Raw genomic sequence first — 16,523 nt, forward strand, 5'->3', positions numbered from 1 at the left:
GCCGCTAATGCTAGCTAGAAGGGATTGTGGTGACTTTGCCTGGAACGCTACCAAGTCGTGACTTGAAGTCGTAACTTACAGGCTAAAAATTGTGTCCGGAACGCAGCATAAGAGGTGGGAAAATGATTCATGGGTATGAAAAAAAAAAAAACTAATTTCTGCTTCACAAATTTGTATTGACTTTTTAGAATTAAACCATCTGAAAAGTTTAGAGTAAGAATGGAGCTGCAAACAACTCATAAACGTCTGATTCAAGAGATTTTTTTTTTTTTTTTTTAAACGGTGGGATTTTTTTAATGCACTGTATTTTATAAGCTTTTTCTTTCTTTCTGTAAAATCATTTGAAATCTAACTAGTAACAACAGTTGACAAATAAATTGAATAAAAAGCAAAATATTTCCTCCTGAAATGTAGTGGGGTAGAAGTATAAAGTAGAAATGAAAATACTCAAGTAAAAGTGCAAGTATACCTCAAAATTGTATTGAAGTAAACTTGAGTAAATGTGTTGAATTACTCTCCACTTGTGACCATGCAAAACAGGCGGAGAGAAAAGTGACAATTCCCACAACAATGACCCTCGGAGCAAACATTGACCCAGTTAATACACCCGCACTCTAGCTTATACATAAAGTGCCATTATAAGCATTTTATTTCTATGCAAAAAAATAAAAAATAAACAAAATACAGTGACAATCAGCTGAATAGATTGTCATGGCAAAAAAAGCACATCTTGAATGCATTTGTGAGACACTTGTCATGATGTGATTGGGTCCAAAATCTCAGTAAAATGGATGAAAACCTCTGTGATGTTTCGATGCAGGTTCACTTGGATATAGTATGACATTAAAGGTCTACAGGCTGGAATTGAAGCGTGTCATTCCAAAATAAGTCATGCACCATTGAAAAACATGTGATCTTATCTTTAGAAAATCATACTATATCAAACACTTGTAAATAACAGAAAGCCCTTGGCTGCAAAAGTGAAAACATTATATTCAATGAGCTTTAGCGGTTTCTTCTCTATATATTTACAATAAATTGGTGCTTTGGAATAAATCTCCTAAAATGGCATCAAACTGCACAGCCCCTCAATTTTCAGAGCAACACGTAGTTTTTTTTTTTTAATGTAAACAAGTTAAGGCCAATATTGCCATTAAGAGACAATATGTATAGTATTAACAGTTTTCTCTTACACTGATAGATTTGAAAGCTACAAACAGTGGAATCTCTCTGCTCGTTTCACAATAATCGACCACTGCACACGTCTGGCTTAGTAGCCAGCCCAGTCAACTTTCACTTTTCTTTCCACAGTTTCTTTTTCTACATTATTGTCTACCCGGGCGCACTGCGCTCCACCTCGACTCTCTCAAACTGACAACTTCCCTTTGTGCAACCAAGCACCAGACCCCTCCTCTGAACACACCAGAGACCCCCCTGCTGACTGTATATGACTTGATGGGACGATCCGTGACATCCTCTCCGAGCTGTTTGGCAGCTTTGACAAGAGATGTTTAAGAAGAGAAGGAGGCCTGCATCAGCTGAGCTCCTGTGCTACAGGGGGCTGCTGTGGTGGCGACCCTCTGGAACAGCGTGGAGCCCGAGGAGGAAAATGAAATCAAACAATAAGTGAGTAATCGTCCCTTGTGGCGTATCCTCGTTTTCGTCATCTGTGCGCGATATGGACAATTAAAACAATATTTCTTTTCATCGCTATGGTCGATTTGTAACAATAACTCATTCATTATTTCAGATTACTATTGACATTCTAAACTCAAAGATCAGTTACTAGCTTCTCCTGGAGCTTTTGACCTCATCTACATACAGTCCTGTTCAGCAGATTAAGTTTACTCAGTTGCCACAGCACCATATGCTGGAAAGTAGGGCTGCAAACAAGCGGTTATTTTCATTATCAACTAATCTGCCAATTCACTTCACTTTTAATCAACCCGTCAATAAAACATCAGAAAATCCTGATAACTTCTCAGAGCCAAGATTTTTTTCATATTTAAATTGCTCATTTTGTCGATTACTGTTTTAGCACTACAGGACATTTTGAACATCTGCATTTTCATGGCAACTGGGCCAACTCAATCTGCTGTTAAGAACCGTCCAAAGTTCCAGAACCAGCTTATAAGTAAAGAAGTAGACTTTGAGTTGAGATAGTTTAGTAGACAGTCATGCTGGATCTGCACAATCTGGCCAATTTCTGTAATTTTGTAAAGTTTGATTTTATCAATAATTTAGACAAACCCAATCTGATAAATATTCTATCATGATACAGTATCATTCCAGTGAGAGATGATAATTGTCTCGGTGACAAGCACTCTTCGTTAATATAAAGTAACCATTTGAACGTGAACAATTACAAAAAAACTGGATGAATGATGCCGTTACTTCTTCCTTGAAAAGGAAACTGAGGCAAACATCCACTAGAGGGAGTGCTTGGCCTGGGTGTTTGCATTGCTTTGTTGCATATAAAACCATTGTGTCTGCACAGCCTCGGTACAGTACAGGCTCAGACTGTGCCAGAAGTGTTTGGGGAAGTGCATGAAATACAAAGTTGGCAGCGTGATAAATCACTGGTTTTGTATTGTGATATGAAAAAAAAAAAATTGGCGGAGAGGAGGAGTGAGGTGGAGTCATACGGAGGCAAGAAAGGGCACGCTTTGGTGAAAGTGAAGGACGGGGGATACGGACAGACAGACTCACGACGTGAAGGGAGAGACAAACACGAAGACACATCAGTGAACATCATGACTGAAGCAGTGAGGATCACTGAGGGAGACAGCAGATAAACAGCATTTTTCGTAAAGCCTGAACTCTCATGACTTTGGAAACTTGAAAAAAAAAATCAACGGATCAAAACTGACATCGAAAAATAGTCAATATATATATAAAAACACAAGAATAGCAGGAACAGAATGGTAACTTTTTAGAAGTCTTAACTGTGTTGTGAGTAAAGGACTTGGGTTCTTTGATTCTCCCTGTAAAGTGTTTGCTTCCTTCATTGCTTTGCTTCCTTTCAGATAAGAGTCCAGCAATGGCTGTGTAAACAAAACCCCAAAAAAGGGGTGGGGGGGAATACATCTGCAAGTGTGCATCCATGTGACTGGCTGTGCACGATTTTACTTCCTCTCCCGTTCATTCTGTGATTGGCCCGTTGGCACAGTTGGTGCTGCGATTGGTTGGTAAAACCCCTTAGCCATCGGACCGCCATGTTTGGTGTGCCTCCACTTCCTCTGAGACGACCAATAGAAGTTCACAGTTCTTCCCTCGCAGCTGCTGGCGGAGAAACTTCCTGGGATGCGGGAAAAAATAGGCCAGCCACAGTTAAGACGATGCAAAGCAAGATGAACAACTCTTTTATATCAATTTGTATAAAAAGGCAAACCCAAAAATACACAGGGTCAGTCTTTAAAGCTGCCAATTCAGTGTTTGGTCACTAGGGGCAGCATAAACACAACATTAATACAATCACTTTCCAAAGCTATTATGTAGAGGATGGATACCCGACCCGAACCCAACGGGACCCGACGGGCTGGGCTGGCTTCGGACAGATATTTAGAAATGATGTTCGGGTTCGGGTCGGTCACATCAGCGCGATAAGGCATTGAACATTTTAAATTTAAAACAGCTTATTATGTAGGTAGCCAACGGGCCTGTTTCACTTGATGCAAAGGTTCGTTTTTGTGATTAAAATAAATTTTAAATATTACCCTAACATCCTTCTTCCTGTGTGCGAAATTTGTTTATGTAGCTGTGACAACGAAACACGTGCATATTAGGCTACGTGTACATATGTCATTAGTATGAGAAAAAAAGGAGATTTTAACTCAAGGCTCGGGTCGGGCTCGGACATAAATATCTTAATGCCTGTCGTGCTCGGGTCGGGTTCGGTTACTGCTCTGTCGGACACGGGCCGGGCTCTGACAGAAAAATGCAGCCCGATCCGCACTCTACTATTATGGCAATCGTGTTGGCAAACATGTCCAGCAGACACTCTTAAAAAGTCATGTAGACAGAAACAAATATTTACTCTCTTGTAGCTCTGTTTTGGTCTCAACTAACTCCTAAAAAAGGGAAATGTCTGGCTCATTAGCTGTTAAATTTGTCACTACGTTAGCTAGTTAGTGGCTAACTTTGTCTGTCTGGCGGGCAGGTATGTAGGTAGCATACAGTGGGTTTATAGAGAAGGGCAACTACGTCATGGGGCATTGCATTCTGGGTAGTGGTCGCCATCTTTTCTGGCACGCTGCTTTGTTTACATTAATTAATTTTCAACCACGAGCACACAGCGACAACAAATCAACAGAGAACCCTGTAATAAATCATCTAACAAGTGTAGTGAAGCAGCTCTGTTGTAAAGGCTAACAAAGCTCGGTGAGCACACCGACAGCATGTTTAAAAGCACTAGCCGAAACGATATGTCATAATGGAGTAAGGTGGTCAGCCACCATGCTAACAGCATTGCCTACTACGCCAAACTCAGTATCAAGTTTCATGGCAATCTGGCCAATACTATATAGTTTTAAATAAATCTTACTCTGGACTAAAGTGTTAGACAGACAAACATATTCATCCATTCATAGATCACCATCGCCACCACTCTGCTGCTAAAAAGGGACCAACGGCTCCTGCGTGTGATATACGAATCCGCCATGGCACAATTATTTTAAATCTCATAACAATCACAGCTGTCAAAGTAAGAAAACGCATGCACATAAACACACACATCCCATGAATCTCACCTGAGCTCATCCGAGCTGCCGATAGGTTGAGGGCTACGCAGCTTGGAGTCCAAGTTGTAGTAGAGCCCGCCCACCTCTCTGACGCCTATCCAGTGCTGGCGTTTGAGCGGCAGCCGGAGAGGTCCCCAGCGCAGGTTGGATGGCACATTCAAAATGAAGCCGGTCACGTTGGACAGCTCGATGCTGCCTACATCCCTGGAGGAAGAAAGACAATGTATTCATTGTAGTAGATGTCGTCTATAAGTAGTGTGTGTTAATCAAGCATACAAGTAGGGTTGGGTACCGAAACCTTTCTACGCAACCGGTAGGAATCGGACCGGATTAGAATTTCGGTTCCTCATTTCCACTTAATGTGTCGACTGAAATATTTTCCCTCTATAACTCCGAAACGGACGTAAAAATATCATACTTTCTCTGTAGTCTACCGTTAGCTAGCTACCGTAAATGTAGGCTACTTTTAAAATTCCATATTTTCCCTCTGGGCTCACCAAAACGGACGTTAAAGCCTTTCTTTTATGTCATTTTTCAGTTTTTCAAGAATCAGTTTAGGAATCTGAATCGTTTTAAAAGTACCGGTTCGGCATCGGAATCCCAAAAATCCAAACGATACCCAACCCTACATACAAGTGCTTTTGCATACAAATTAAGCTTGGCGTAAGTATATCCCTTTATAAATCACTGCAATGTAGACTAATCGCCAAAGACTAACATACAGTATCTACCTATTTTGGTCCATGTTAATTCAACTTATTTCACTCTTAAAGGTCCCATGGCAGAAAATTTCACTTTGAGGTTTTTTAACATTAATATGCGTTCCCCCAGCCTGCCTATGGTCCCCCAGTGGCTAGAAATGGTGATAGGTGTAAACTGAGCCCTGGGTATCCTGCTCTGCCTTTGAGAAAATGAAAGCTCAGATGGGCCAATCTGGAATCTTCTCCTTATGAGGTCATAAGGAGCAAGGTTACCTCCCCTTTCTCTGCTTTGCCCGCCCAGAGAATTTGGCCCACCCATAAGAGAGAGACATCATGGCTTTCAAACAAGGCAAAGTGACAGTTGGTCAAGACCCCCCCCCCCTCCCCCTCTCCTCCTCAATAGCAGACACAGAATACAGACACAGAAATGACACATACTAAGGAAAGCTCATTGTGGGACTGGCTCTAGTGGCTGTAATTCTGCACCAAGGCTGAATTTCAGGAAATAGACTTCAGATAAAAGTATAAAAGCATCCAAAGAGCACCATGTCATGGGACCTTTAAATGAAGTCTCTCCTGATTGAAACTGTATAATCCTTACATTACCGTTGACCATATTCTAGCACACAATAGGTTTAAGATTAAATATATACACTACTGCCAGCCTTTCAATTCCGTATGATATGAAAAAAGCCTAAATCTAGAAACCTGCTTGAGGTAGTTATCATAAATAGAAATAACCACAGGGTCACTTTGTGTAGAATACATTGTCCATAATAGTGAAAGCGCACAATGGTAGCTATTCTGTGATACACAATACATTAAAAGAAATTCTCTACAATACATGATGATTTTCAAAAACCCGGAATTGACCATACACTACATGTATTTACGGCACTATGAAGTGCTTTTAATTTTGCTCAAGACTTAGATGAAACGGCTTGTATCAAGCCGTTTTTTTTTTTTTTTTTTAAATGCAGCAACACTTAAAACTTTCCATCCATCAAATGTTAAACATTAAATATTGTGAAAATGTTCACATTCATTTGGTAGTTTGATGAATTAACAAGATTGTCGTTTGGAAGCTGATTCTGAAATCCGGAATATTTCCCATAAGCACTTGAATGCACCATAAGGAAGTCCCAGGTTACATTACAGAAACATAACTTGGACCAAAAAACATGATATCACTGCTTAATATTTACAATGACAAACATGTAAATACTGTGTTACTAGATTTAGAGTAGCTTTGATTTTGTTCCTGTTTAGGTCAAGACAGAGAAACAGGAATACGGCTTTCTGATAACACTGTTGTTTTACTGATAAAAGCAAGCGGTTGCTGTTGTTGCCACAGTCGTGTAAGACTGTTGACGAGGGAAGCAGAATATGCTGATTAAACTGTCTCTCAGACTTTGTCAGCTGATGGAACAGCTGACATATCACAGAGATCATTAAAGACCCTGCTGATTAGGTGCAGAGGACACAGGGAGCCTCTTTACAATATTTCCCTTGTGTTTACATTGTGGGATTCAAGTGGATGCTCCTAAACTGCAGATGTAACAGCTATATAATAGTTGTCTGCCTGACCCTCATATTGACTATTAACGGGAAACAACAAGGAGATCAGTCAAAGGATATACTGCAGTGACAACAGAAACAAATCTTCTGTCCTACTCCCTTACATTTTCACGTGCAAGAATAAAGACAACAGAAATGGAAGTTTTTCGGCCACAGCCCTACAGTATATACCTTCTTTTATCCCACCAAACTGCCTCAAACCCTCGGGTCTGCAGGGCTGCCATAATGACGTTTACATCGTAGTTCCCATTTCCCAGCATGCTCTTCTTGTGAGGCGTCACCAGAGTGCTGGGAGAAAGCCTGCAACAAGTTGACAAGAGGAGATTAAAAGATTATCCATAACATTTTGTGTACACGTGCTAAATATTGAGAGACTGGGTAAGACAGCGTCCCCACCTCTGGTATATCTCCTGCAAGGTGTCCCTACTGAAGGCCGTCCCGTCCTGGAAGACGTTATTGAGCGCGTGTAGGGCGCACAGCTCCCTCCGCTGCTTCTCATGATAAATGGCCGGAGGGGTCAGAGAGGGCTGAGGAGGCAGTGGGGGGGTGAGGGAGGAAGAGGAAGATGAGAGATCCTGCTGCTGCTGCTGCTGCTGAGAGTCCGTGGGATCCCTGCACCTCCTCTCCTCCATTCCCACCACCACCACCTCCCCCCCTCCTCCTCCTCCTTTCTGCCTGCTGACCTTCCAGGGCATGCAGCCCAGCTCTTGTAGGCCGCCTCGCCCCTTCCCCTTCCACTCACCGGCTGGATACGGAGCGCTTCCCATCCCTGGACGATCACCGCCGCAGGCCCTGCCGCCGCCACCTCCCCCAGCTCCACCACTACCTCCACAACTACTACCTTCAGAACGCTACATCAGCATCATGACGACCATTGCCATAGCAACCTCTCAGCCGCTTGGAAGAGAGGAGCTTGTGTGTATGGCCACAGGAGGGGGGAGTTGCAAGGTAAATGAGACCTGTGGCTGTAACACCTGCTCTCTCGAAAGGATGGATGTGAAGAAAGGTCAACAGGAGGGAGGAGGGGGGGGGGGTTGGGGTAACAATTGAAACTCACGGTGGGATTGCCAGCAAACAAAGACACTCCAGATGCTCCCAACTCGAAAGATTACTCCTCCAACACCACCACCACCACCACAGCGGTGTCGTCAATCAAACTGCCGTTGCTCTCTGTGCGTTTCCACTTCCTCCATCTTCGGTGCGTGTTGACAGCTCTTTCCATTGAATCACCAAGCCTATAGCTTTGCAGTTCTTTCCATCAGCAGGCTGCTGACCGTGAAGCGTCACTTCCACTGGAACACATACAACTAGGATTTGATGCTGAGCAGTGCCAGGAAAAGGACATCTGAAAGGACAGAAAGAAAAGCTGTATTTGCTGTATTTTCATTCTCCGCCTGTGTTGTTAATTCACAATTCGGTCGTTTCAAATGATAGAAATGGTCACACATTCCCACCACAAAGTAGCAGAGCTCAAACAGCAGCCAAACGACTGAAACAACACTTTAAGGCAACGCTGAATTTGCTGTTGACGGCGACAGATAGCGTCGAAATGACATTATAAGCTGCTAGTTACTATATCTCCTGTTGGTCAGCAGACCACCCCCCAAAACAAAATGAGAAGAAGGTAAACATTTCCAGGAGCTTGGACTGGATAGAGGAAGCAGCCTGTTCAGTAAGCTAGCAAAATATGACAACAGCCCCCCCCCCCCGAACAAAACACGCACATTATGGAGCTTGCGGTCCATTAACAAGGATATAGCCGCTGTTCTACTGTGAAACCATACATGTACACATGCAATTAATCCTTGATAGTAACAGATATCTGGCGATAATCTACTGGCTGCTCTACGTGACTCATGTGTCTACAGCAAACACAACCACAACGCTTCCTTTTCGTCTTATAACTTCATTTTCCTCGAACCGACCGCTTACCTGGCCGCTTCCCCCCGGTTGTGTCACAGCTGGACTATCATAAACCGGTGTAAAAACTGAATCTGCTCTCTCCTGTTTCCCTAAAGGCTGTTCAGTCCTTTGTCTTTGCCAATTTTCCCTAGTATAGCTCTCTCTCTCTCTCCGTCTGTCTCTCTCTCTCCGTCCATGCAGACGCTGACATGCGCAGTAGCGTCTCGCTGGCTCCGTATTGCTGTCACCGCCTGCGTCAGTCGACAGTGGAGCAGTCCCTCCCCTGGGACTGCGAAACCCCTTATTTTCCAATTTTTTCCCCCATCACCCGTTAGTGGGCATGTTCAAAATAAAATAAATAACACAATGCTGATTTACTGCTGTTTGCAGCAGTAATGTAGATCATTTATAAGTCCGTGTCCAGGCTTTTAGTCCAGGTGGTAGGTGCAACTTCATTTTCAGTGCTGAATGCGTAAAGTGTCAGAAGGCCTACTTCTTCATTAACAATGGATCACATGACGAAGGAATCCCGCACACATAATTCACCCAACTCTTTAGCTCCGCAGCTTTTTAGCCTCTTTTAGCTCATTGTTTTGGTTTTACGCTTGCAACTTTACGGTTTTGATTGACAGATTATAAGACAATGGGGCCCTAGGCACAGACTACATCTATTGTCTACATAGGAATAAGACACCCAAAAGTATATTGTTAGTCATTTTGCATCTCTTTGTGATTGTTTTGTGTCTCATATTATTTTGGGTCTTTTGTAGTCGGCCTGTGTTGGTCATATGTTCTCAGTTATGTAGCGTCTCTTTGTGGTTGTTTGCATCTCTGTAGCGTCTCTTTGTGATCGTTTTGGGTCTTTTTGTAAGTCCGGCAATGTGTATTATTTGCTTAGCATAGCAGACAAAGTTAGCCCATCACTGGTGAATATTTAGCAGCTAAAGACCCAGATATTTTTTCAGTAGATGGGGACCAATATCTGTGTCTGCTGGATGTCTAAATAGGCAACTGTTTGCTAAATCATTTGCTACAACAACTTATTAAAGTCATATTTCAATGTTGTAATGTACAGCAGGGTGAATTGCATCCAATTTCGGTGATGTACCAATATGTATAAAATAACATCTTTAACATTTTCTTTCTAACAAACCCCATTTTTTTTTGTGGCTATCTCTTCAGCAATATCCTTTTGATTTATCTGCATTCTTTCAGTCTTTTCATAGGCCTCCTAGTTTTTCATTGTGACTGGTGGAGTCTCAAATTGCATAGAGAACAATGGATTCACACATTAGACGTGATGTGGAACTCAAAAGCTGCTTCCAGGGTAAATGAGTGAATGAATGAATGGATTGTTTATTTTCGTGTCTGGCCGCTTACACGGGTCATCCATTATAGGATTATTCAGACACATTTTAAATAAACACTTCCTAGTGCTGACAGCAAACAAAATATTTACATAAAGGTTACAAATATAACATTTACAATTCAAGTAGGATAGGCTACTAACATATAATTAATATTGCAACATAAAACCCTTTCAGACCAGAATACATTTTGGTACAAGTGGAAAATAAACAGATTAGGAAGATACTGTAGTTATTCCAGATAAGTAGTAAGGGAGGACAGACTGGAGAAAGAGCAAGAGAGAGGCTTTAAATAATGATGACATTCTGATGGCCTTCTTCAGTCTCCTTTATTGAAACAATGTGACACAGCCCATGGTTTGTTTGGGTACGCTACGTGAGTTGTTCCTCTCGTGTTGAACTTTGAACATTTTGAGAATAGCTCAGAATTCACTCAACATATCATTCATTTTGTAGCTCTACTTTGGTGTGCGAAACTCCTGAGAATGTTGTGCAGGCAGAAAAACTAAAAGAGCTAAAAGTGGCTAAATGGTTGCAGTTTGGTGTTCATTTTCAGTGGGTTTGCCACTATGTTTGACCATTTGATGAGCCATTTGATTCCGTGTCAAAATAAAAATTATTTTTCAATGCAAGTGTAAAAGACTTTGGCACTTTCTCTTAAAGGTTTTTTTTAGGACCACCACCAATCAGCCCGTTTAATCCCATAATATCCCCAATTATGTGGATACAACCGAACATGAATCTCCTCTTCCTCTTGTGACATTCCTGCACTGCTAATGGCACGTTTAGCCACAGAGAACAGATCTTTTTTTTTTTTTATCTTCAAATTGAATAAACTTAGAATTGCTGGTATTGTGTTTTAGTGGAGAACGGGAAGGTCAAGCTTTTTAAAAAGTCTAACCCTCCCGACACTCTTTTTTACTGCTTTTCTGACATTTTTAGCACTTTTCAGATGTTGTCTATTTTGTAAAATGTATTACTATGAAGCTAAATGTATTTTAATATATTTCCTTCTTTTATGCCCTTTTAAACATGTAAGATGCCCTTGTGTATTTAGAAAGGCGTCCGCCAAATAAAATTTATTATTATTATTATTATTATTATTATTATTATTATTATTACTGACCAGTCAGATGCAGTTTCTCCCACAGTAACAAGCTATACCCAAAAGTGACACTGGAAAACATTGGCGCTAATAAGGTACATATTTGTTTTTGCACTTTTGCAGCATATTTGTTTGGCTGCACAGCACTGTAACTAGTCCCTGGCTCCCAGACGAGCTGGAACATAATGACTGGGGCTAACTATTCCTTTAATATCGTTTTCTCTTTTTCTCAGGTCAGAGGTCAGGCTTGGCAAAAGAACAGCAGACCACTGGGGGTTATTTTCTTTCCTATGCTTAAGTTTATACATCATCATGCCCATGAGAAAACCTGATTGGTCTGTTGAAGGTCTGCACTGTTTAGTTGAATGCTCTATCTACCTACTTGTGTTTCAGCTCATTAGGATTTGCCTGCCTAAAAATGTGGGCAAACTCAATTCTGAAAATGAAAGGTGATCAAAATGGGTTTATACTGCACTAGATTGACAACATGTACTTGCAAAATAGACAATATTGATACCTTTACAATTAAAGACAAAGTGAAATTATTATTATATCATATATCAACTTGTTACTGTCATTTGTTGACAATATGTAGGAGATTTCTTTTCTGATCACAGCTACAGAAATACAATCTCTAAAACCCGCAATTGAATTTGAACTTGTTCATATTAAAGTAATTGTTATCTTGTCTAAATGCTATTTCAGAGGCCTCTGGAGAAAGCAAAGAATACATTGAACAGTACTGCTGAACTCCCAATGTGACTTCAGTTTATTTTCCCCGATCATCTTTAAAGTTTGATATCTTATAAATTATGAAGGAAAGGGGGGAGGACCAAGCACTGCAGCAGAGGAAGAAAACATGAGGTGCACGCCTTTCCCAAAGAATATACAGACATGGAGGAATTACAACACATCAAAATAGCTAAATTAAGTGTGTGTGTGGGCATGATATCTAACCAAAAGCATTGGCGGCATGTTGAAAACCGAAAGGCAGCCATCCAGCAGTACTACATTCATTTGGACAGTGGTGAACCAGCAGAGTGACAAAAATACTTCAGGCAAAGATTCACCCTTGCACTTCAAGTCTGCTGATTTTTTTCACTGCCCCCCCCCTCCCTCTTATTATGTGTGTCCCAGTTTTCCAGCCAGGGCAGAGCCCATATCAGCTAGCAGCTCCTCCCTGATGCGGTCCTCCCTCCTCTGCAGCTCGTGGACAAAATGCCCCCTCAGTGTCTTCATCTCCACCACACGCTCCAGCAGCTGCCTGCGCATCACACTCTGTGCCTCTGGGGGGCAGTCTGGCCTGTTGTCCACCAGCTCTGGCCTCTGGTCGCTTAGAGACAGAGCCCTTTGCAGACCCCCAGAGTCCACATCCAGCAGCTGATCTACGGTACGCTTCGGACCCAGGCGGTCTGCGTGGGTAAACACTGGGATGATGTACCCCGCGACCCCGTCGCCAAACAGCTCAAGGGTGGCTCGGATTGCCTGAGCCGCATCCTGGTCGGTCTCCCTTCTTGAATTTGTCTGTTCCCCAATGACGGCCCCAAAAGGTCTGGGGTGTCGATCGCTATAACCTCTCTACCATCCATTACTGTCCTCCTCTTGGTGCTCTGCATTAGGGTACCCGTGGGTGCCTTTGTCTCACTGTTGCCCAACAAAGTATCTGCAAGGGAGGTCCGTCCTCCACCCATGGGCCCCAGGAGGATCAGCCTTAGGCCTGGTTTGTCGATCCTGCTGGACGGATCCATCTCTGATGCAGAGGTGACAAGTTTTTATTAGATAAATAATAAAAGACTTTGCAGAACAGCTGTGATTCTCAGCCCAGCTGGGCCTGAGTGAGTGGGTTTTATGTTTGTAATATTTCACATTCAACGGAACAAACAAGAAAAAGAAGAAAACGTGTACCAAAAAGGAAAATGAATGTGAACTGACCCGTGTTGGCACTAATCAGCGACTTGAACTTGGAGGAAGATGCTGATGGAGGAGCAGATTGTAAGTCAGTTGCTTAATTATAGGCCTATAATTATCATGTACTCCCCACTCTACGTAGATACTAAATTGCTGTCATGTGTCTGCTGAATTTCTAAGTCACTTCCTCTGGCTACCCAAACATACCCATCCAAATTGTAAACTTCTCCTGACCTGTTTAGCTTCCCTTAAAAAGTCCATTTGAAGCACACAATGAAGAGGAAACAACATCCAACACAAATGCAGCCAGCACTCACCTTCGATAAACCGCCAAATTCCAGACAGCCAGTTACACAGGCTCTGGATTCCTGACACACAAGACACAAATAGAAAATTTTAGAATATGACTTCTTTTTTCCTTTTCTTTTTTTAATTCATAGGGGACATATTTGTGTTTTATTCCTATGGGTCAGAAATTCAGGATGTGTATTTCGTACCACGAAGGGTTCCCACTAGGTGGCTCACCCAACTCCAAAGAGCGGTCAGACCTGAGGCAGAACACACATTTAAGTTGTGGTGATTTTTATTTCACATCATACACACATACGCGAGCTGTCGGTTAAGATCAGACTGTGACGACGAGGACAAAGTGACCTCTGTCACTCTGACGGAACTCACCGGTTAGAGTGCAGAACAGACGAATGGGCCATCGGATCAGAGCTGGCAGCGCTGCAGGGAGAACGAGACTGCTGTGAGTATTACACCAGGGGTCAACATTGATTGATCGTTGGTTTTGGTCTTTTTCATAGGATTTGTTGACAATATAGAGTAACTTATCTCCTGCTTTATCCTTTAGATATGTGTGTCTCTGATCAATAAATGAATGTGCACAGGTCTGATGTGATTCTGCATAGGCCTACTGTACGTACGTTCATATTTGTCACTAAAAATGGAGCGAGGATCGAATCACCCTCTGTAAGTAGGACCCATAGTTCCTGGCTAAACCCCTGATAAAACCATCAGGGATGTCTGCTCTAATCAAAAAACATTTCTGATAAATTCAAGCAGGTTTAATCTTCTTTACATATTTAGATTTGCTGTGCTTTCTGGTTTCCAGACTCACTATATCTGAGGAGGACAGGTCAGTCAATCAGAGAAACAACATGGCTTACGCCATGTCAGGGGAGCTTTCTGTTTTTCCAACTTAATATGAACTTGTGTGTTGGTGAGTGAGTGAGTGAGTGACTGACTCTGTGAGAATCGGTAGAGAAGATACCCCACCACAGTAAAAGCTCCCATTTGGATGTTGTTGCTGTTCAGCCACCAGTCTATAAAAGAGAGGGGAGGGAGGAAAACATGACATCAGTATTGCAATGTTGTACACAACTTATCATGGGGTCTACCTTTCACCTAAATGGGAAATGCAAAAGGAAATCCATATTGTTTAAATCAGGGCTCACTCTCTCTGTCTGTCTGTCTGTCTGTCTGTCGTCTGTCTGTCTGTCTGTCTGTGTGTGTGTGTCCCTGTAGGCATATCAAAGTGTACATTAATGTAATATGTATATGTATTCCAGGATTGTTTTGACAAAGGAAACTTCAGCACAGTTTGAAATGGCAATTCATAGCAGCTGCGTAAAAAAAAGGCTTTCAACTTGATCATTTCATAAAACTACATTAAACATGGTTGTGTAGTGTTTCGTGCCTTTTGTAGTGGTGGGATGTAAACTAAGTACATTTACACAAGTACTGTAGCCTACTTAAGTACACATTTGAGGTAGCCTACTTGTATTTTACTTGAGTATTTTCTTTTCATGCCACTTTCTACTCCAACACTGTACAATGTGGTATTAGTAGTTTTACTTAAGTGAAGGATCTGAATACTTTCCCACCACTATTCATTGTCAGGACTGGAAAGTCACGCGATCTTGATTAGCATTGATTTTTTTTTATTTAGAAAAACTAAACCGGAAGTCCAAAAACTTTTGACTGCTAACTTGATAATATGTATTGCGTACTCCACAGTCTACGCTTAACGATTTAGTTTTTGCTACCATGAAGCACACAAAATGACATAATGAGATCATAAAAGACCGTAACGTCATTAATAGACATCTCACGAAGTGCCAATTTAAAAATTGTATTGTCATAAATACAAATAATAACATAAGAAACGTTAGCCTACTTAGCCTAGCGCAAACATCTTTAAGGTCTCTATAAAGGTATGTTTTATTTATTTTTTATTTTATTTTTTTTATTCGGTCTCACCTGTAACAGCATCCTCAGCGTTGTCCTTCTCACATTGGCACTCCATTTCTCTCAAGTTGACAGACTTTCAGCCTGTGTCAAGACGGCGAGAATATGTGTGTGACAGCACCACGTCTGCTCAGAACTGTAAATATAAAAGCACTTAAGTTCAAATGATGCACCCACCGGGCTGCTAAATGTTTTACAACGTTTCGATTACATCAAATTAATATTCATATTACAGCGAAGTTAGGTGCCTAGATATCATTTTGTCAGTTGTTTGTTAACATTTAGCAAAGTTTCAACACGGGGTAAACCAAAACGGGAAACCTACACAGGAATACTCGACATAATACAATAGAATGTAGTAGAACAAGTATCTAAACCCATACCGACGGCAAACTGTTGCTAAAGCTCCATTACCTGCTGTGTGTGTGTGTAGTCAGTTAATCCTCCCCAAAGAAGGCCGTGACGTAACTCACATGAGGTCAAAGTTGCATGTTATCTTTTCTTCCTGCCTGTGCAGGCCTGCCCTCAACACATCTATTGTGTCATGTGGCAAAACAACTCAGTGAGAAGGTCCAGGTATGCTGATTAGATAGATAGATAGATAGATAGATAGATAGATAGATAGGCATCCAGTAGCTTAGACAACCATAACACAACAAACACACATATATCTCACATACATACAAATCGCTCACAGAAATGTAAAGAATTAAAGGTTGTTCCCCAATGACGGCCCCAAAAGATCCTGGGTGTCGATCACTATAACCTCTCTACCATCCATTACTGTCCTCCTTTTGGTGCTCTCCAGGGGACCCATGGGTGCCTTTGTCTCACTGTTTCCCAACAAAGTGTGGGTGCTATAGTTTAGATTATGCTGCAGTCTTACTTTGGATGGACACACCTTTTTCCCTTGAAGAACTGGAAATGCTGCTCGACATGTACAGTATACTGACTCATGCGGTTGTTAAAA

At 41.8% G+C, this 16,523-nt stretch overlaps 1 protein-coding gene and 1 pseudogene across 1 annotated transcript; both read right to left on the bottom strand.

Moving 5' to 3' along the window:
* Window positions 1–458: 458 nt before the first annotated feature.
* Window positions 459–9,178, bottom strand: josd1 (Josephin domain containing 1). The gene is made up of 5 exons (XM_039789009.1): window positions 8,951–9,178; window positions 7,415–8,363; window positions 7,190–7,318; window positions 4,749–4,943; window positions 459–3,298 (listed from the first exon to the last, which is right to left on the bottom strand). The coding sequence occupies exons 2-5, from the start codon at window positions 7,783–7,785 to the stop codon at window positions 3,199–3,201; spliced, it is 795 nt and encodes a 264-aa protein (XP_039644943.1). The 5' UTR covers window positions 7,786–8,363; window positions 8,951–9,178; the 3' UTR covers window positions 459–3,198.
* Window positions 9,179–10,597: 1,419 nt separating this feature from the next.
* Window positions 10,598–15,952, bottom strand: LOC120551797 (annotated as a pseudogene).
* Window positions 15,953–16,523: the final 571 nt, after the last annotated feature.

This window comes from Perca fluviatilis, chromosome 21 (assembly GCF_010015445.1).
Source record: "Perca fluviatilis chromosome 21, GENO_Pfluv_1.0, whole genome shotgun sequence".
Lineage (NCBI taxonomy): Eukaryota > Metazoa > Chordata > Actinopteri > Perciformes > Percidae > Perca > Perca fluviatilis.